The sequence below is a fragment of the Pelodiscus sinensis genome, chromosome 32 (assembly GCF_049634645.1).
Source record: "Pelodiscus sinensis isolate JC-2024 chromosome 32, ASM4963464v1, whole genome shotgun sequence".
NCBI classification, from domain to species: domain Eukaryota; kingdom Metazoa; phylum Chordata; order Testudines; family Trionychidae; genus Pelodiscus; species Pelodiscus sinensis.
In genome coordinates, this window is record NC_134742.1 from 11,327,081 (window position 1) to 11,347,113 (window position 20,033).

General features: G+C 52.3%; 1 protein-coding gene across 1 annotated transcript in view; it reads left to right on the top strand.

Moving 5' to 3' along the window:
* The first annotated feature begins 350 nt into the window (after positions 1-350).
* The window catches only part of TRIM39 (tripartite motif containing 39), a 32,489-nt gene continuing 12,806 nt past the window's right edge, over positions 351-20,033 (top strand). The window contains exons 1-4 of the mRNA XM_075914010.1: positions 351-525; positions 14,616-15,034; positions 15,948-16,043; positions 17,428-17,658. Of these exons, the coding sequence (XP_075770125.1) occupies positions 372-525; positions 14,616-15,034; positions 15,948-16,043; positions 17,428-17,658 (900 nt within the window). The 5' untranslated portion in view covers positions 351-371. The remainder of the gene's footprint in view (positions 526-14,615; positions 15,035-15,947; positions 16,044-17,427; positions 17,659-20,033) is intronic.

Genomic DNA, 20,033 nt, shown 5'->3' on the forward strand with positions numbered 1-20,033 from the left:
GAGGTGTGAATTTGGTACATTCCACAAAGGGGGGGAGGTGTGAATTTGGTACATTCCACAAAGGGGGGGGGGGTATGAATTTGGCATATGTAGATTGCCACGAAGGGGGTCGGAGTCGCGTGTCTTTCACAAACTAGAGCTTGGTACAGCCCAATGCAATCGGGCGATTTGGTACAATCCACAGACGGGGCGTTGGAGGTGAATTTGCTGCGCTCCACACTGGGACGCGCTTGGTACATTCCACAAACGGCGGTTGGGGGGGAGGGGGAGTCCTCATTTCCGGTCGGGGCAGACCCGTCTCCTGCTTCTCAACGTCAACTTCCGGAGGCGGGTGCCCAACGTCACTTCCGGTGAGGTCAGCACCCTGCGACATGCCAACGGCCGGAAGCCCGGTGCTTCTCCTCCCCCGTTTCCGGCTCGTTTCCGGGGGGCGGCCCCGAGTGTCTAGTGTCGTCACTTCCGCCCTGGGCCCGGACCGGGGCAGCCCTGGGCTCCTTTCTCCCCGCCGGGAGGAGGCGGGCGGAGGTGAGTCCGGGGCGGGGAATTTCTGTGTGACCCACCGTAATTATCCCCGCCCCTCCCCCCACGCCGGGGAGAGAGACACCCCCTGTCAAGGGAGAGACCCCCCGCCCCTCCCCCCACCGGCCCCCTCCCCGTGTCCCAGGAGACCCCCCCCCAGCAGAGACTCTCCTGCCCCCCCCCAGCAGAGACTCTCCTGCCCCCCCCCCCAGTGGGCATCACGGATTTGTTGCTGCCAAAGCAAAGTCCCCCCCCCCCCTTGCCCCCCCTTTCACACAGCCCGGCTGTGAGGATTCACCCCCCCCCCCCCGCATCTCCCTCCCCCCCCATAGCAGGCTCGAGCTGTAACACCCCCCTAGGGCCCGCGGCGCTCCGCCTGTGCGGAGGGTGTTGCGCCTCTCGGGCGTCACATGTGCCCGGCGTACCCCCAGGCGTCACCTCACTGACACATGCCTGATGCAGGGACTCGGACATAAAAAGACAGACACGTCACAGCCCCTTGGACCGCAACACGGCGGCCGGCTTTGTGTTTGCTGTCGAATAAGCTGCAACGGAGACCCGTGCTGATGAGTCTCATCCCTGTCCTACAATTGTAATGTCAACCAAAGGGCACCTAAATACTAGCTTTCTGTTTCAGTGATAGCCTATAGAGCTGTGTGAACAAGTCGTGTGACAGCTTAGGTTGTGCTGACTTCACTAGTGCTTTTTATGGAGCCGGTAGTAAAAATCAGACAAATGTCTAGATGACTTGTACTTCCTGGAAGATCTTTGCATAGTCCTAAGGGTAGTGTATTCATGAATGAGAATGACTGGTCTAGGTGGCCTTGTTTCTTCTGATTTCACTTAGCTTGCGTGCCTCTCCCAGATTCTGCTTATAGCTGCCCTTCAATCACTTGAATGGAAATCAAATTCTTAAAAATCTGTTTTGGTAACACCCATTTAATTCAAATGCCCAATTAACAGGTAGGAGAGAAGTTCTGTGTTACAGGTTGGTCACTCAGTGTAAATCAGCCTTAATAGACATTCGGGGGGGAAATTGGGGTAAAAAAGATCAGGATTTCTAAATAAAGTTACTGTCTTTTGCCCTGCTTAACTCTCTTTTGGGGCTGCCTTCATCATAAAGAAGCTGTTTTAAGTAGTGATATAAAAGGTTAACCAGTTACCCGGTAAGCATTTCTTACCAGAATGCTTACCAGGTAGCAATTGGACAGCCAACCGTGCCAGGCTGTAGCAGCCCTGGCTGAGGCCGACCGACCATGTGGGGGTGGTAGGCAGGGCCACGCCTGCATCAGGCCAGTAGGACTCTAGCTGCATGGGCGTGATAAACAGGGCCCCAGCGGCTCCAATTCGACCCAGGTAATCTGACAGGATAGGCAGGTGGGACTCTGTGGCTGTCCTGGGCTGGCAGATGGTGCCCGCTCTGGGGCAGACCAGGTAGACCGGCAGGACTCTACCTCAGTGGTGGGGTGGTCAGGCAGGGTCCCCGCCACTCTCACTTGGCCTGGGCGCATGCATGGGAACCCATTTCCAGCTTCCTGACAGTGGTTAACCATTAACCGTTATAATTTTAGTTGTTTAAATTGTTATTTACAACCCTCGTTTTAACAATGGACAGAAACCTGGTTCATTTTGTCCTTCCCTGGTAGCTTCAGAATCTTTATATAACGAATTACCTCAAGAGAGGAAGCATAGTCCAATGGGTAGAGCACTGGACTGAGAATCCGAACTCAGGTAGCCTGCTCCTAGCTTTGCTGTTGACTTTGGACAAGTCACGTTCCCTGGCTGTACCTCCGTTTCGCCTCCTGTCCTGTCTAGTTAAACTGTAAGCTCTTCCAGTCAAGAACTGACTCTTACAATCTATTTGGAGGGAGTGGGGGGCTGATCTCTTGGTGTTACAAGATGAATAAATAAATGCCCTCAGTGGCATTAATGTAAGCAGGAAATTGTGAGCAGCCTCAGGCAGGGGCCTCTTGTGTGGTTTTTCTCTGTACAGTGCTTAAGGCCTTTATTTTTAATAGGCCACCTGACAGGGAAATAATAAGCCTACCAGGATTTAGACAAAGGGACCTCAAAAAGTCATCCAGTCTGGCCCCCTGTGCTGAGGCAGGACCGAGTAAACCAAGACCATCCCTGCACAGGGTTTGTCCTGGCAGGTCATGAAAGCCTCCAACCACTGAGACTCCACAATCTTTGCTAGAAGCCATTCCAGAACTGAATTGCCCTCCTCCTTAGGTTTTCCTAATATCTAATCCAAATCTCCCTTGAAGCAGAACCCAGTTAACTCTTGTCCTTTCTTCAGAGGACAGAGAGAGCAGCTGATCACGTTTATCTTTATAGCAACCCTCAACATCTTTGAAAACTATCCGCACAGCTCCCTTCTATTTTCTCTCCTCAAGGCTGAACAGACGGAGTATTTTTTTAACCTTTCCTCTCAGGTCAGGTTGTCAGAACCCTTCATCCTTTTAATTGTCCTCTTCTGAACCCTCTTTCAACTAGTGCATGTCCTTCCCAAAATGTGATGCCCAGAATTATTCCCAGTCCTCCACCTCAGGAGAGCGGGACAGTCACCTACCACGTCTTACATATGACACTCATGTTAACACAAGTTGAACCTCTCTAAACTGGGGCTCTCTAGACCACAGATGTTCCGGGATGAGAAGGTTAGTGGCTAGGAGCCCTACAAGCCAGCAGGACAATGGGTTGCTGACAGCAAAGTTGCCCGGCATGGGGCCGTGGGAGCAGTGGGGAAGAGGGGGTCATTTCTGGTCCTTCTGCCTTTCCTTGATCTAGTAAAATCTCTCAACGGGGACCAATCAGGTCCTGAGGGTGCCGGACCGGGGAGGTCAACCTGTATAATCCAAGAAGCAATGTCTTGGTCTACTCTATAGGCCTTGTGGAATAGCACTTCCAGAATTTCCATGCTGTGCTAGTCAACGTAGGGTTGCCAGAGAGGTTGGTTTCTCTTCAGTGCCTTTGACTGGCAATTGAGATCCAGCTCTTGTTGTCAGTTGTTGGGTGTATCTGTGTTTTCACTCTGGGCAGGCACACAGCACAGCAGACCTCAATGGAACTGCCTAAGAAGACCAAAAACTTAGTTTAGTGGCAAAGACGCCCAGCCAGGTTTATTGCCAACAGAGCACGGTGGTAGTGCCCCAGACTACTACTTCACACAGCGCACAGTCAACCTGTGGAACTGTTTGCCGGAGGAGGTTGTGAAGGCTAGGACTATAACAGGGTTTAAAAGACAACTAGATACATTCATGGAGGTTAAGCCCATTAATGGCTATTAGCCAGGATGGGTAAGGAATAATATAATATAATAATAATCAGAGCTCAACAATTAGTATAATCTACTTGCCCGTGGCGAGTAGATTACAAGATGGCACAGCCGCGCAGTGTGGTCTGCTCATGTGCAGCGTGCCGAACCGTGCAGTTGGCAAGCGGGGCTCGCTGCCTCTTGGCGAGCCCTGATAATAATATTTGGAGATATACTATCTCATAGAACTGGAAGGGACCTTGAGAGGTCAAGTCCAGTCCCCTCTCTCACAGCTGGCCCAAGTACCATCCCTGAATGGTGTCCCTGGCTTCTGTTTGTCAGAGGGTGGAGATGGATGGCAGGAGAGAGATCGCTTGATTATTACCTGTTCAATTCACTCCCTCTGGGGCACCTGGCATTGGCCATTGTAGGCAGACAGGACACTGGGATAGATGGACCTTTGATCTGACCCACTATGGCCGTTCTTACGTTCTGCAGAAATGTTGCTGTATGTCTGTGCTTGTATTACGATCGGACTTTGTGCTTTATTCCTGATGTTCCCGACATCGCTTTGGTCAAACCATCTTGTGCTAGGCTGGAGCATCCCCGTGCTGGCCTGCTGGAAGGTGTTTACACGTCCAGTGCGTTTTAGCCATGCCTGCGACACTTGTGCCAATATTCTGTACGGACTGTGAACTTGCCAGCACGCATTTGTGTTTTGATCGGGTCTGTCTGTACTCAGAGCATAGCTTTGGCTGACTTTGATACATGCCTCAGGTCTTTCATCAGGCCCGTGCTTCAGGTTCTTTCTTCCCACTCCATTCCTCCACTTTGGGGCTTTTTCTTAGGAGATTTACCCATCATCCCGGAAAAGCATAATGCATGAACTGCAAATAACCCTGGTGGCTAAACACTGTTATGGCCACGCCACCTTATATTACCGTCCATATGTTCATGCCCCGTCTGTCTCTTGGTCTCAATTAATCCCCTCATACAACTGATAGATTTTCATTTTCAATGGTTTTAGTCCCAAAGGGTGGGCCTGGGAATGGTAAGTCCCATACTTCGATGAACGGGGATAGTTTAAGTTGTTCTGAAACACTGTCGGCATTATTACACTGCGTCCCATCGAGCTGTGTCATATGGCGAATAAAATGGAAATCTGATCTATAGGTTGAACCTCTTTAATCTGGCACACTCTGGTCCAGCAACCTCCATGGTCCGGCTTGATTTGAGTTAGCCGGGTGTCCACTTCTCATGGGTGTGGCCAAGTTTCCCGCAGTCCCATAAAGTTGGTTTACAACCACCAGTCCTGGCTCTCGGTGTTCTGTGCTGTTCTTTAGCTCTGATTTACTCCTAATGTCTTCTAACATCTCAGTAACCAGTGAAAGGGTTGGGAGGCCGCTAGAAAATATTGACCTCCCATGGCCTGGCAAATTCTCTGGTTTGGCACCGGTCAGGTCCCAAGGGTGCTGGACTAGAGAGATTCAACCTGTAGTGCCATCACAAATGAGGTCTTTGGTAGATTATTTTTTTTTTATAATCAGTTGCTGTACGACACTGGCCATCCCTGGGATCATACTTGCCACATGGTGACAACCAGAAATAAGTTGTGCTGGGCAGGAAACAGGAGCCCGCTTGTTTTTCAGTGCTATTTGTTTGACCTGAATTATTGTGATCTCACCCTAGAGCTATGATGTCAACAGCATTCTTGGCGTAACAAGCCATGGTGTGATGCTCTTTAGGTTGGCCTGGCTACATGGCACAGTAGTTGATACGGATCCACCTGGGTGTTTATTGTAAATGCCGTCTTCCAGATAACCTACTTAATGGACAGCAACTAATTTCTCAAGTATTACTGTGTCAGGGATGTAATAACGGATCAAGATTGTATTAAACCAGTGGTGGGCAATACATTTTTGCCAGGGGCCACTTGAGAAATTTTTGAAGTGGTCCCGGGGCTGCACCGGAAGGGGGGGGCCAGGATACTTCCCTGCTTCCCATCCACAGACCATGACTGGTGAGAGGGTGGGGGAACATGCGAAGTCTCCTACCACCCTGCCAGGAGGCTGTGGCGCTTCTAAACACTGCGTGCTCCCTGTAAGGCGGGGGCAGGAGGAGGAACTGAGTGCTTCCCCCCATCCCTAATTGGCCTGGGGGCAGGGGAGCGGCAGGGCCTCTGCAGGCCGGATCCAGCCCGTGGAGGCCCTTTTGCCCACCCCTGTATTAAATCATATGAACCTCACTTGGGATGCAGTGTTGTTGACCCCAAATGATGACTGGTACTCATGGGGGACTTGTGTACATAACGTGGGCTACGTCTAAACTTTTCCGTTATAAGCATTTTCAGAAAAAGTGTTGTTCACTAAAAGCAAGCAGGATCTTATGAGGGGGATAAGGCAAAAAGCCACATTTATCGTAAAGATAATAATAAAGAATAAAGAAAAGATAGAAGCAAACAACGTTGTTTAACTACTTAACCCTTATACATATAAACATTCGTTCATCCATTCATTCAGGTTCTGTGTATTTGTTATAGTTCCCAGCCTGGAAGTTGCTTGTGCCACAATACTGGCCAGGTACTCTGTATACAAGTGATGGTAGTGGGGAGCGAAGTCCTGATCAGATGCGCATCTGAAGCTCCTGGTAGGCTGGCAGCAGAACCTTGGACTCCGATTCCATAGTTTTTTAGTCCAGTTCTTATAGGAATTTCTTCCTATGCCAGTCTATGGAAATTGCTGCATCATGCTGATGTCTCCAGGGTGGCTGCCAGGTGCTGGTCAGTGATCTCATCGGGTGGACCTCCAGTACTTGGTTTTCTCCACTTGACACCTTTTGGTTGCACTGGCACCTGATGCCTTCTTCAGCCCTTTGTTGCTGTATTCTCAGGCTGGCACCTCTCAGAACCATTCATTCATCATCCAAGCACTCTCTCTGTTACATACATTCCTTAATTAATGTTTCCCATACAATATTTTTGTATAATAACTTTACATATATCAGAGTTGTAGTTACAAAAAGTTTCTGGATGGTATTGCTTAAAACATTCTCTGAGTGCTGAATAAAGTTACAATGTTTTAAAGAGAACAGGCGTCAATTAAGTAACAATGCCCTTGGTCAATTACAGGGCTTGGCTCCCATAGCAGAGTTAGTGGCTTGACAGTGCATTGTTACAATGTATCTCTGCAATGTCAATTTCAAGCAGCCCCTTGCACAAGCTTGAGCATTTCCTGGGGCACGGGGGGGGGGGGGGGGGGGGGGGGGGGGGGGCTGTTTCTGGCTACATAGGATTATATTCTTAACAGTTCTAAGTGACATGACCTAATACATTATATTCTAAAGGGGCAATAATAATAATAAATCTAAACATTTAACAATCTTAACAAATAATAAGAAGAAGAAGAAGAAGAAGAAGAAGAATTAATAATAAATCTAAACACTTTAAGTTGTGGGGAACAAATTATGGGGAGTCACTTCCATTTGGGGGAATCATTTTCAATACATTAATATGTTATCCCTACAAAAGCGCGTCTACATTGGCACGGACGCTTTTCCGCAAAAAAGCCCCCATCGCCATTTTCGCAATCGGGGCTTTTTTGCGGAAAAGAAATCTGGGCTGTCTACACTGGCCCTTTTCCGGAACAGTTTTCCAGAAAAGGACTTTTGCCCGAACGGGAGCAGCATAGTTTTTCCGGAAAAACACTGACGATTTTACATTAGATCGTCAGTGCTTTTCCAGAAATTGAAGGGGCCAGTGTAGACGGCTGGCAAGTTTTTCCGGAAAAGTGGCTGATTTTCCGGAATAAGGGGCCAGTGTAAACACAGCCGTGATGTATTGCTGTTTTTGTTATAAAGTGGGGCCAGGGTTAGGTAGGTGGTGTTAGTAAGAAAGTTAAGTAATATCCTGGGGGGGGGGGGTTATGTTCTCTAATGAGTTGGTTATGGTGGTTACTCTGAAACCCTCATAAGCAGTAGAAATAATATCTGTATTTGTTTTGTTTTTTCTTTCTTGCCTCCGTGTTTGTGTGATGCCGTTAGTTACTTTTTACTTGCTGGCTTATCCGTTCAGCCATGTCATGCCTGTTGTAAATGCTGTATATTTTTTTCAGTAGGTAGGCCCTTAATATTCTGAATTACAGAGGCAGAGACAATTTCCTCTGTCGGGGGGTGAAAATACTTATTGATTTGTTGGCTTCGTATAGCGATATATCCCTGTATAGATATATTGCCCTTCTGCCAAATAGGTCTCCAGTTTCAGATAATCTCAAGTGCAACCCCTAACTCTATCTAGATTTTGGAGTCTGGACTGTGAAAGCGTTGTGCACATTCCTGATCAGATGAGGGAGGGATAGCTCAGTGGCTTGAGCATTGGTCTGTTAAACCCAGGGTTGTGAGTTCAATTCTTGAGGGGGGATCTGGGGCACTTAGGTATCTGGGGCAAATCTGTCAGGGATGGTACTTGGTCCTGCAGGGGGCTGGACTCCATGACCTTTCAAGGTCCCTTCCAGCTCTATGAGATAGTTGATATATCAGCATGATGATATATCTATCAAAGAGTGATACAGCAATAATACAGTTGCTTTGACTCAGTAAAACCATAGGCACATGAACTCACTTGACCTCAGTAAGATTCAGTGTAAAAGGCCTAGCTAGTGATTGCTGGCTGATTGCCTATTTAATTGCCCAAATATAGTAGACTAAGCTGTGCTTGAAAAGTCTGTTCTTAATCAAGCACTTCATTTTTCTTTCTTGATGCCTGGGGGTTCCTTCCCAGAGCGCTGATATCTTCTAGTGTTTTAGTTCTCTGAGAGGCATCCTTAAACAACTTTAAATTTTTTCTTGTACGTTCCTCTTGTTTTCAATAACCCAAATTGTTTGTATTAACTTGTTGTATGAATTTAGGCTCTTGGGCATTTCTCATTACTTTACGTTCTGTTTTTAAAACTCTGCCACATGGAAACACGATGTTTCACATCACGATTACATGCACAGTCCGCATTTCTGTTTCTTGGCAACCATATCTTTAAGAAAGTTAGTTTATTTCCAGCTATTGCATTCCTGAATAATGATTTTGGTGGGCGTATTTAAAGTTTTTACTTGCGTTTCTCTTTTTGTTTCATTTTCAGTGGCTTCCTCTTAGTCGGGGATAGAGGTGTCTGTAATCACTAGAACTTTTAAAACAATAAGGGGGCCGAAGTGGAAAGCAGAGGAGGGGAAGGATAACCTAGGACAGGAGGTGAAACAAAAGACAGGACTATGTAGCACTTTAAAGACTAACAAGATGGTTTATTAGATGATGAGCTTTCGTGGGCCAGACCCACTTCCTCAGATCAAATAGTGGAAGAAGAAAATAATAATAAACCATCTTGTTAGTCTTTAAAGTGCTACATAGTCCTGTATTTTGTTTCAGCTGCACCAGACTAACATGGCTACATTTCTATCACTATTTTGGGACAGGAGGGAGACCAGAAACCAAGAGATATTGATTAACTCTGTGAGGTCATTTTAAAGTACAGACAGCAGCAGCAAGCTTAGCGAACAAAGAGGATATAAAGGAAAAACTTAACTGGTATGTACAAATATTTGAGAGAGGGAGATTATATTACTACCTGTGAGTGAGTAATAAGGCTTAGGGGGGGGTCAAAGTATTTGGGGGACCCTTACCCCCAATGTTTATCTTGACTCTGAAAGGAGAATGAGGGTTTTTGCCCACACTTACAAAACCTAAATTTCATAGAATCCTAGGGCTGGAAGAGACCTCAGGAGGTCATGCAGTCCAGCCCCCCGCCCAAAGCAGGACCAACCCCAACTCAATCCACCCAGCCAGGGCTTTATCAAGCTGGGACCAGCCCTAAAACCGATCCTTGGGGCACCCGACCGCCAGCCAGACACTGAGCCATTGATCACTACCTGTCGGGCCCGACAATCTAGCCAGCTTTCCACCCACGTTACAGTCCATTTATCCAATCCATACTTCCTTAACTTGCTGGCAAGAATACTGTGGGAGCCCATATCAAAAGCTTTGCTGAAGTCAAAGTATATCACATCCACCAACTTCAGCAGAGTCCACAGAGCCAATTACCTCATCATAGAAGGTAATCATGTTGGTTCCCCCCACCCCCGGCCGTTGCTTCGGTCTGCTTGCCATATGGAATACAGGATTGTCTTTCTCGGCTTCAGTTAACCATATCCGGGCAGTCCCCCATGCATTTGTGTCTCGATTCCCTCTCCACTTTTCACTCTGAAATTCTCCTCTGGCCATGGCGCTCAGCCAGCGTGCACCAAGCTCCACGTGGGCAGGCGCAGAGCGGAAGCCGTCCGATCAGCTGGACCGCGGTTCAGCCTCCTCCGGGCTGAAGGCCACAGCCAGCTGGCCAGGCAGCTTCTCTGCACCAGCCCACGTGGAGCGTGGTGCACCCTGGCTGAGCACTACTTCCAAATGTTGAAAAACCTCTTCCAAATGTTGGAAAAACCTTTTTAAAAAAAGCAGCAGTATAAGGATTGGGGATAGCAAGTGATGGGAGAGGAGGAGAATAGAGAGGGCAGGGCTTCAAGGAAGGGGCGGGGCAGTAGATCTTGGCTTGGTCTGTCATTTAAAAAGTGATCTTGGGTGTAAAAAGGTTGGAGACCACTGTCTTAAAGTGTTCTCTCTGCCCTACTGTTTTCTCCTTCACCTAGTTTACCAATGCAGTGACAGATCGTTTGCTACTTTTTCCTCCTGTGCCTTTACCTTGTCATTCCCAAAGTTTTCATTGCCTGTCTTTTCCTTTCACTTGGGCCACCTTGTTCCCTCTCTGCCCCAATTCTTCAAACACCAGGTAAGCACCTGAAATCTCTCGTTGCTCAGCCCGACTTGTGGACTGTTTCTACAGCTGTTTCCAGTGGTCTGTTGATCCCCAATGCTTTCCCACGCTCTGTTGCTTTTGTAGTGTCTCTGACCTTTGTTTGTGTGTTTGTTTCTGGTTCTTGCCCCGCCAATTCCAGGGCCGTGTTGTCTTAACTCTTTAACAACTGTGTCCGGAGCTGTAATATTTTATATTTCTTACTCTCACCATGATTTTTTTAAAGCTTTGGTTTCTGCCGCCATTGTACATGTTCCGGTCCATGCGTCTCCACTATCTTTTTTTTTTTTTTTTTTTTAAAGCCTTGTGGCTCTCTTTTGCTGGCTACCAGCAGGTCCATCTCTCATCAGACTCTGTGGGGACTGGAAGGGAGGATAAGGGAGATTCCTTAGGTCTGAGCTTTTTGCCATGTTAGATCACAATTGGAAAAAAATGTGGTTTGTTTCATTTGGAAAAGAGAAGTCTGAGAAGAGGGCAGGAAAGCAATTTTCAAGAGTGTTACCTAAAAGGCTGTTACGAGGAAGAGGGAGATATATTGTTCTCCTTGGCCTCTGAGGATAGGACAAGAAGTAATGGGCTTCAGTTGCAGCAAGGGAGGCTCAGATTGGACAGTAGGAAAAACTTCCTGTCAGGATGGTTACGCACTGGAATAAATTGCCTAGGGGGGTTGTGGAATCTCCACCGTTGTCTAATCTGCTCTTAAAAATCTCCAGATGCCTGTCAGGGATGGTTTAGATCAGTGTTTCTCAACCAGTGGTACGAGTATCCTTAGGGGTACTTGAGAGAAGTCCGGGGGATACGTCATCACAATTGAAATTTGGCTTTATTATTTTTGTACTTTTTACACTCAAAAATTTCCTCTCCCACCCGGCTACGATTAAGTTGTTTAAACAAATGTGTTGCAGTGGTCGAAAAAAATTTTGTGTGTCTGAAAACTGGAGGTACTTGGGGTACTTATAATTTTTTTAAAGGGGTACCTTATAAAAAAAAAAAAGGTTGAGAAACACTGGTTTAGATCAGCGACAGGCAACCAAGACAAGAAAGTGGGCCACGCGAGCAGCCTTCTTCCGCTCCATGGACCGCATGACCAGTGGTGGGCAACTCGTGGCCTGCTGGGGTGAGGTTGATTTGTGGCGCTCAGGCTGTTGGAGGGAGGAGAAGAGCAGGGGCAGAGTACAAATCAGTGGATTCATCGCACACCGAAAGGGCTGGGAGGGCGGGGGAGAGCAGGACGTGCGGGCCTCCAGAGCAAGAGAGGCGCATGGGAGAGTGGGACAGAGGGGAACCCCGATGGCCTGCATGTGGCCCGCAGGTTGTCCATTAGTGGTCCAGATGGTGCTTGGTCCTGTCATGAGTGCAGGGGACTAGAGAGATGTGAGAGAGAACCTCCAGTTCTGTGATTCTGTTGAGTCAGCTGTCCGGATCCATAAAAGGGCCTCATTGTTTCTTACGTTTATCCAGAATGGAAGGAGACTGGTTCGTCCGTTAGCTTCAGTGAGGTTTAACCCAACCCACAATTCTGATGCTGCGTGCGCACATACGCATGAGCTTATTTCTTTTAAACTTGTTTTGACTGTGCTAGTCCTCATCTATACTTACCGGATGATCGACTCTCCGGAGTTTGATTTATCAGGTCTAGGAAAGACCCGCTAAATCAAACATTGAGGGTTCCTACATTGACCCTAGTAACTCCTTGGAGTCACAAGGAATAAGGCAAGTCGACAGGAGAGTTTCTCATGTCAACCTCCCGCTGCAGGTCCGCCCCAGAAAATCAGTTTAAGGTACGTGGACTCCAGCTGTGTAAGTCTCATAGCTGGAGTTGTGTATCGTAAGTCGATTTTCTGCCCCAGTGTGGACCTGGTCCTAGAAATCCTCCTGGGGCATAAACCAACTTTTGACCCCTGGGAGCCGTAGCAGATTTTCTAGGAGCATGTTATCTGATCATGGGTGGTACCTCTTGCATCTTCCTCCGCAGCATCTCCCACTCGGGCTGGAGAGGGGCTATTGAGGTAAATGGCCCCTTGAGCTTCATTTTTATGACCATAGGCAGGTGTCAACAAAACCCCCAAGATGTTTCTAAAGCAGTTTGGGTATAAACTAGGAGTGGGAAAGGTTAATCCGTGAGGGCTTAAGCAGCTCCCCACCCGCCACGGGTAGGGGGCTGTTCCAACCCCACGAGGCCCACCGCAGACAGGGGTGCTCCACCTGGCTATTCCCCGTCCTGCCGGTTAACCAGTTCAACATTACATTAACCCAGTTAACCAATTAACAGGATTTTACACCCCTAGTATAAATCTCTTCTTAGTGGCTCAGGTTTGACTTGCTTAGGATCTGTCATAAAATCTTACCGGTTCTCCAGTCTTCCAGGCTAGACAGGACTTGAATTTCTAATTACGGGAGGTGGGGGGAGCCTTGCTCAAACTGTGGGTCGGGACCCCAGAGTGGGTCGCAAAGCCTTCTGAATGGGGTCTCCGGGGCTGGCTTGCGACTTGCTGGAGCCTAGGGCTAAAGACCGAGCCCCTCTGTCCAGGGGCAGCTTCAGCTCTGGGTGGCAGGGTGCAGGTGACACACCCCACTGCCCCCTGCCTGGGGCTGACACCCTTGAGCCTCAGTCCCTCCCCCCCCAGTGGTGGGGTTCAGGGTTTGGCCTCCTCGCCTCAGGCTCTCTCCTCCTGGGGTCATAAAGTAACTTTTGTTGTCCGAAGGGGGTTGCGGTGCAAAGAAGTTTGGGAACCCCTGGTTTAACCCCTTCAGCCCTCAGCTGCTATTCAAGGAGGAGTGGGGACAACTGCAGCCGCTTCTGGGGAGGGGCCTCAGAGCCGCCCACGTGTATAACGCAGGCGAGCTCCGTCCCCCTTGACCACCATGGGACTTTGGGCTCTGTGCCGCAGAGTTGCTTCCCATAGGTCACTGTTGAGGGGCGGACCCCCAAAATACAGTTATTGGGGTACAACCCCCCCTAAAATCCAGTCTACGACGGCAAAGATTCACCCCCATGTCAGGGTCCTAGATGGCGGATAACGCCGCTTGGAAGCATAGCACGCTCGCTTTTGCAGCGGCCACGCCCTCGGGGAGGGAGTAGGGGGGCCCCAGCCCCGGGCCCTAAGAGCAGGTCCTACCAGACCTACTCAGCCGGCGGGGGAATCTAACCCCCGAAACCCTCCAGCTCGCCGGGCCAACTCCAGCCCCTGCCCTGAGCTGCTTCCTACTCCCAACCCACTGCCTCTATCTCTCTCTTTCCTTCACCCCCTCTCCTGGGCTTTCCTTCCCCCTTTTAAACTCCCCGCCTCCCCCACGTCATCGTCCGGTGCCCTTCTCCTCCTTGGCCCGCCCCTGACGTCTCCGTTCCGACGTCACTACGCCGGATGCCGGGGCTGCCCCTGCCCTCGGCGGAGCGCTGCCCGGTGGCGGCCGTGCAGACCGGCTGTGTAAGTAGCGCAAGTGCCACAGCCGGCTCAGTGCGGGGCGGGTTCGCCTCGGCAGGGCAGAGGCGTCCCGCCCCGTCACAGTCACCTATATTCCCTGGCTCCGTGCCCCCAGCGCGCCGCTGCCCGGGCCGGGGAAGAGGGTCAAGGCCTCAGAGCGGGTGGGGGATCGGCGGCTGGGCCTGATTATGGCGTGAGAGCAAAAGGTGAGTGGGCTCACCTCAGGACTGTTGTCCCATGTCCCGCCACCCCCGTGGGCCAGTCAGTCCCTCCTCACGTGAGCCACATCACAGCAGGCTTCTCCTAGGGGTAGTGGAGCCCGAGACCTTTCCCCTCGAATTGCCAGTCAGTTCCTCCTTGTGTGGGCCGGATCACAGCTGGCTTTTCCTAGAGGGAAAGGCCCCGCACCCCGCCACCCCTCAGAGCCAGTCCCTCCTCCTAGGGGTGGTGGGGCCCGGGACCTTTCCCCTCTACGTGCCAGTCAGTCCCTCCTCGCATGGGCTGGCTCAGAGCTGGCTGCCCCTGGAGGGGAAAGGTCTCTCCCGTCCCAAGCAACCCTCCCTTTCCTCGCAGATATCATGGCTACCACCAACCCCCTGGAGAACCTGCAGGTAGAGGCCAGCTGCTCCGTCTGCCTGGAGTACCTGAAGGACCCGGTCATCATCGACTGCGGCCACAACTTCTGCCGGGTCTGCATCACCCGCTGGTGGGAGGAGCTGAACCGGGACTTCCCCTGCCCCGTCTGCCGCAAGACCTTCCGCCACCGCACCCTCAAGCCCAACCGGCAGCTGGGCAACATGGTGGAGATCGCCAAGCAGCTGCAGGTCACCAAGCGCAAGGTGCGGGACGAGAGCCTGTGCGGGAAGCACAACGAGGCGCTCAACCTCTTCTGCAAGGAGGACCAGCAGGCCGTCTGCCTGGTGTGCGAGATCTCCCACGACCACCGCTCCCACACCGTGGTGCCCCTGGACGACGCCTCCCTGGAGTACAAGGTGGGAGGCCGCCCAACAGGTGACACCCGGCCCTTTCCCCCGGGGCTGGCGCTCCACCAGCCGGACCAGGTCTCCCGGGGGTCCCCTGTAGCGTCTGTCCTCGGAGCTAGCCTGGATTCCCACCCCCCCACCCCCCCGTCTCCCTACGTAGCTCCCGGGTGCTGTCTGGTGAGGATGCCGGCTCTCCAAAACCGGGCGTCCTCCACTGCCTTCCCACAGTGCCCGTCTGTGTGCCTGGAAGGGCAGACGAGTTCTCCCCCTGCTGACTGGGAAGGAGTCATTTCAGGTCACCGCACTGCTGAGATCCCCGATAGCCTAGCGAAGCAAATGGAGTAGTGTAGGTCTAGCACAGGGGTGGAGAACCTCAGGTCTGGGGGCCACATGCGGCCCTCAGCTTGCTTGGATCTAGCCCCCCGAGGCTCAAGATCCATCCCTTCCCCCTCCCCCCCCCCGCGCAGCATTGGAGCACCCAAAATCTACAAGGTTGGGCCCCCCCGGACAGGAGGAGAATGAGGGGAGCATCTTTCTCCTCCTCGGTGGGCAGCCATGTCAATGAGGGTTTGATTTTCTCACTTCCGTGCGGCCCCCCCGACTGATTTTTCTGAGGATCAGTGCCCCCCGACCTAAAAAAGGTTCCCCGCCCCTGGGCTGGGGGGGAGAGGAGCTAGGGGGGAGCCAGGACTCCTGGGTTCTGTCCCCAGCTCCGGGAGGAGAAAAGACTCCCTGAGATGAGGGAGGGCTGAGACTGGACTGTCTACAAGGGACTGGGTTGGCCTCTGATCCGTAATCATACCCCTCCCCACTTCCCCAGTGACCCATCTAACCTCCAGAGAACTGTCCATCTGGTTACTGTTGCCACGAGCCTGAATCCGGCGGCCGGATCCCGCGGGTTAAATGTCCTTCCTTCTCCCAGGAGAAGCTGCAGCAGTGTCTGGAGCCGCTGGAGCGGAAGCTGCAGGACATCGCTCACTGCAAGTCCCAGGAGGAGAAGAAACCTGGAGAGCTGAAGGCAGGTGGCAGGTTTGCTCTGTCCCCTGCAGCGGCGGGGGGGAGGGCCGCCGGATGGGCTGGTCCATCCGTGAGCTGGGTTGGGCGGGGTCCCAGGCAGTGATGGAGTAGTGTAGTCGATGAACCGAGAAGCTAAAGCTTATAGGCTAATGCTATAGACGACACGCATTTCCCCCCGCCCTCCACCCAGTAAATTTTTTAGCAGGCTGGTTCAGTCCTGGCTTGCTCTGGGTCTGAGACCTACTCCCGCAGTGGCTCTGCATTTAAAAGCATTAGGAGGCAAGCAGCCCAGCTTAGTTCCTGCTCACATCGGGTCCGGGAGCGAAGAACCCCCCCGAAAACCGACTGCTGCCATCCCACGCTGCCGCCTCTTTATCAGCCAGTTGGCGTGGGGATCTGTTTTAAACTGGCTTCCCTCACAGACCAGCTCCCGCCTGGCACCCTGCGCAGCTGCCTCTGATACAGAGGCAGCAGTGCGGCGTGGCAGGGGGCTGCTCGGGAGTGGGGCCAGAGTGCACTGGCTGCCGGCCCCACCCCTGGGGACTATAGAATAGTCTAGTAACCGATAAGAATTCATGAAGTTTCTCGACTATTCCATGAACCGATAGCGAACATCCCTCGTCCCAGCTCGGTTGGGAGAGCTGCAGGAGGCGCCAGTAGGGGGCACTGTCTGCTCGCAGCCAGTGCTGGCCCTCAGTGCGCCAGCACAAAGCTAGGGGGCGCTGTGCTGCTGGAATCGCTGTGTCAGAGACCCGGACTGGGTGAGACGAGTGGAAAATCTCCCGCTGCCGACTCCTGAGTGTCAAATGCCAACGTGGGTGGCTCTGTTCTGACTCCCTGAGCCCCCTGCAGTCTGGTCTCAGGGGGATTCAGGGCTCCCCATTGAACCTTCCCCCCTGCAGCTTTTCCTTGTGGGGTCACAGCCGCTCTAGAGGTGGCTGCATTTTGGCAGCCGCTGTATCCACATTGCAAAGAGACTAATCGCTTCTCCCCAGCTGTAGACAGATCTCACCTGGGCTTCCTACTGCACCCAGCCCCCTTCTGTCCAGTTCTAAAATCCCCTGCTCCCTTCCTCTGGCTAGATCTCGGGCGTAGCCCCTCCCTTCTCCCCACCCCCCCGCCTCTCTGTGGCCAGATCCAGGGGGAGACCTCCCCCTCTTCTTTCTCTGTGTGGCCAGATCTGGAGGGAGACACCCCCCCTCCCCCGGCCTCTCTGTGCCCAGATCTGGGGGAAGACACCCCGCCCCTCCTCTTTGTGGCCAGATCTGGGGGGATAGCCTCCCCCCCCTCCCCTGCCTCTCTCTGGCCAGATCTGGGGTGGGTGGGAGTCCCGTGCCCATGCCGGCTTTCCCCATGCCTGACTCCAGCCCGCTCCTCCGCTGCAGAGGAAGGTGGAGAGCCGTCGGCAGCTGATCATGAGCGAGTTCGAGGAGCTGCACCAGTTCCTGGAGGAGGAGCAGCGGGTGCTGCTCCAGCGGCTGGAGGAGGAGGAGAAGGAGATCCTGCAGCGGCTGAAGGACAACGTGGCCCAGCTGTCGGACCAGCGTCTCTCCCTCAACCAGCTCATCACCGAGATCGAGGAGAAGTGCCTGCAGTCGGGCATCGAGATGCTCCAGGTGAGGAGCCCTCCTTCCCCGGCCCGTCGGTGGGTGCCCAGCCGGGACCTGGCTGAATCTGTGGGCAAGCCCCCGGATTCCCATCCTGCCCCCAGAGCTTCCTCAAGGGAGGCTCTGAATGGGCACTTCTGGCTGGAGCGTCCGTCATGGGGGAGTTGACAGTCCCCTCAACATCCCCTGGGCATCCTGTCCCTTGGCTTTGCCTTGCGGATTGACAGCTCCTCCCCCCGCAGAGGTGGCTGCATTGTGAGAGCCGATGGAGCAGTCTGCGAATACGCTCTGCAAAAAGAATCGCCTGAAGAGAGATGAAAAAGACTGGGACTCTTCAGCTTAGAAAAAAGGACGCTAAGGGAGGGGGGATAGGATGGAGGTCTGTAAAATCACGACAGGTGTGGAGGAAGTGAATAAGGAAAAGTGATTTACTTGTTCCCATCACACAAGAACGAAGGGTCACCACATGAAGGCTGCGTCTACACTGGCATGATTTTCCTGAAATGCTTTTAACGGAAAAGTTTTCCATTAAAAGCATTTTCGGAAAAGCGTGTCTAGATTGGCAGGACGCTTTTCCGTAAAAGCACTTTTTGTGAAAAAGCGTCCGTGGCCAATCTAGACGCGCTTTTCCGCAAAAAAGCCCCAATCGCCATTTTCATGATCGGGGCTTTTTTGCGCAAAACAAATCTCTGCTGTCTACACTGGCCCTTTTGCGCAAGTTTTTTGGAAAAAGACTTTTGCCCGAACGGGAGCAGCATAGTATTTCCGCAAAAGCACTGACAATCTTACATGAGAGCATCAGTGCTTTTGCGGAAATTCAAGCGGCCAGTGTAGACAGCTGGTAAGTTTTTCCGCAAAAGCAGCCAGTCTAGACACAGCTGAAAGGAATAGGTAGCTGGTTTAAAATGAACAAAAGAAGGTTTTCTTTATGCAGCACATTGTCAACTTGTGGAACTCCTTGCCAGAGGATGTTGTTCCGACCAGGACTTGAACGGGGTTCAAAAAAGAGCGAGATAGATTCGTGGAGGTGAGGTCCATCAATGTCTATTAGCCAGGATGGGTAGGAATGGTGTCCCTAACCTTTGTCTGTCTGGAAATGGGTGACAGGGGAGGGATCACGTGAGGATTCCCTGTTGTGTTACCTCCCTCTATGGCATCTGGCATTGGCCGCTGTCGGCAGACAGGCCACTGGGCTAGGTGGACCTTTGGTCTGACCCAGTGTGGCCGTTCTTATGTTCTAACCTCTGCCCAGCTATCGACAGATCCCACTCGCTTGTCCACTTCACTCAGCCCCTCTCTGTGGAGACGCCCCCCCCCGTACAAACACCTGGGAGAATCCCCCCCCCGGCTGGATCCCTCGAGAGCTTCCTCCAAAGCCACTTCCAGCTCCTATGGCTGGAAGAGGCAGGCAGAATTCCCGGCCAATCCCTGGCACTCCCCAGGACCCTCCTGGGCTCAGAGCGGGGCACAGTTAGACGCCTGCGTGTGGCTCTGGATGCCGCGTCCAAAGAGGCACCCCCAGAGTTTCCATCTTGTCCCAAGAGTTTCTTCCAAGGCCTTTTCTGAGCTTGCTCCTCAGAGACCCGGCGGGCTTTGGAGGAGACTGCCTGGGGCGTCCAGAACAAGGACGTTTAGCTGTCTTGGCACTCCCTGCTAAGGAACCAGCCCCCTCCTTCAGCCTTCTCTGCCCTCGCCAAGGTGCGGACGGCCCTGCCACGGAGACCGTTCTGCTGGCCTGCAGGGTAGCTTCTTCCACGTGGGCAAAAGGAGATGAGTCAGACTGGTCCCGGGCTCCTCCTGGCATCACCAGGGCCCTGCCAAATTCACAGCCGTGAAAAACGTGTCACGGCCGTGAAATAAACCCTTCCCCGTGAAATCTGACCACCCCTGTGTGGCTGGGTGTGCCCCAGGCAGAGGGCTTCTACCTGCAAGTCCCCGCCAGGCTGGGTAGACACAGGACTTGTCCTTCCCTTGCATGGCAACTCTCAGAGGGAGGTCCGGCCGACCTCCAAGTGCCTCCCGCCCCTGGGCAGCAACCCTAGAGATTCCAGCAGCTGGAGGAGGCTTCTGGAGGGAGGTCCGATCTCCCTCTGCTTCAGGGAGCACCCCAGCCCGGGTGAGGAGTCAAAGGACTTATCCTTCGGGGGGGAGGTGCGATCAATTCCTCCTGCCTCTGGGTCGGGAACCCCATGGTGACAGCCCCGTGACATTTCACATCAGCACCCAGAAAAGTGAAACTGGCCAATGTTGAGAGCCCTCTGGCTGTGAAATTGATCAAAAATGGGCCATGAACTTGGTAGGGCCTGAGACATAACTCAATCATAAAACTGGGGCGCCTCAGGAGGTCCCACGTGGGTGGGTCAGCAGGACTGCACTGGGAGGAG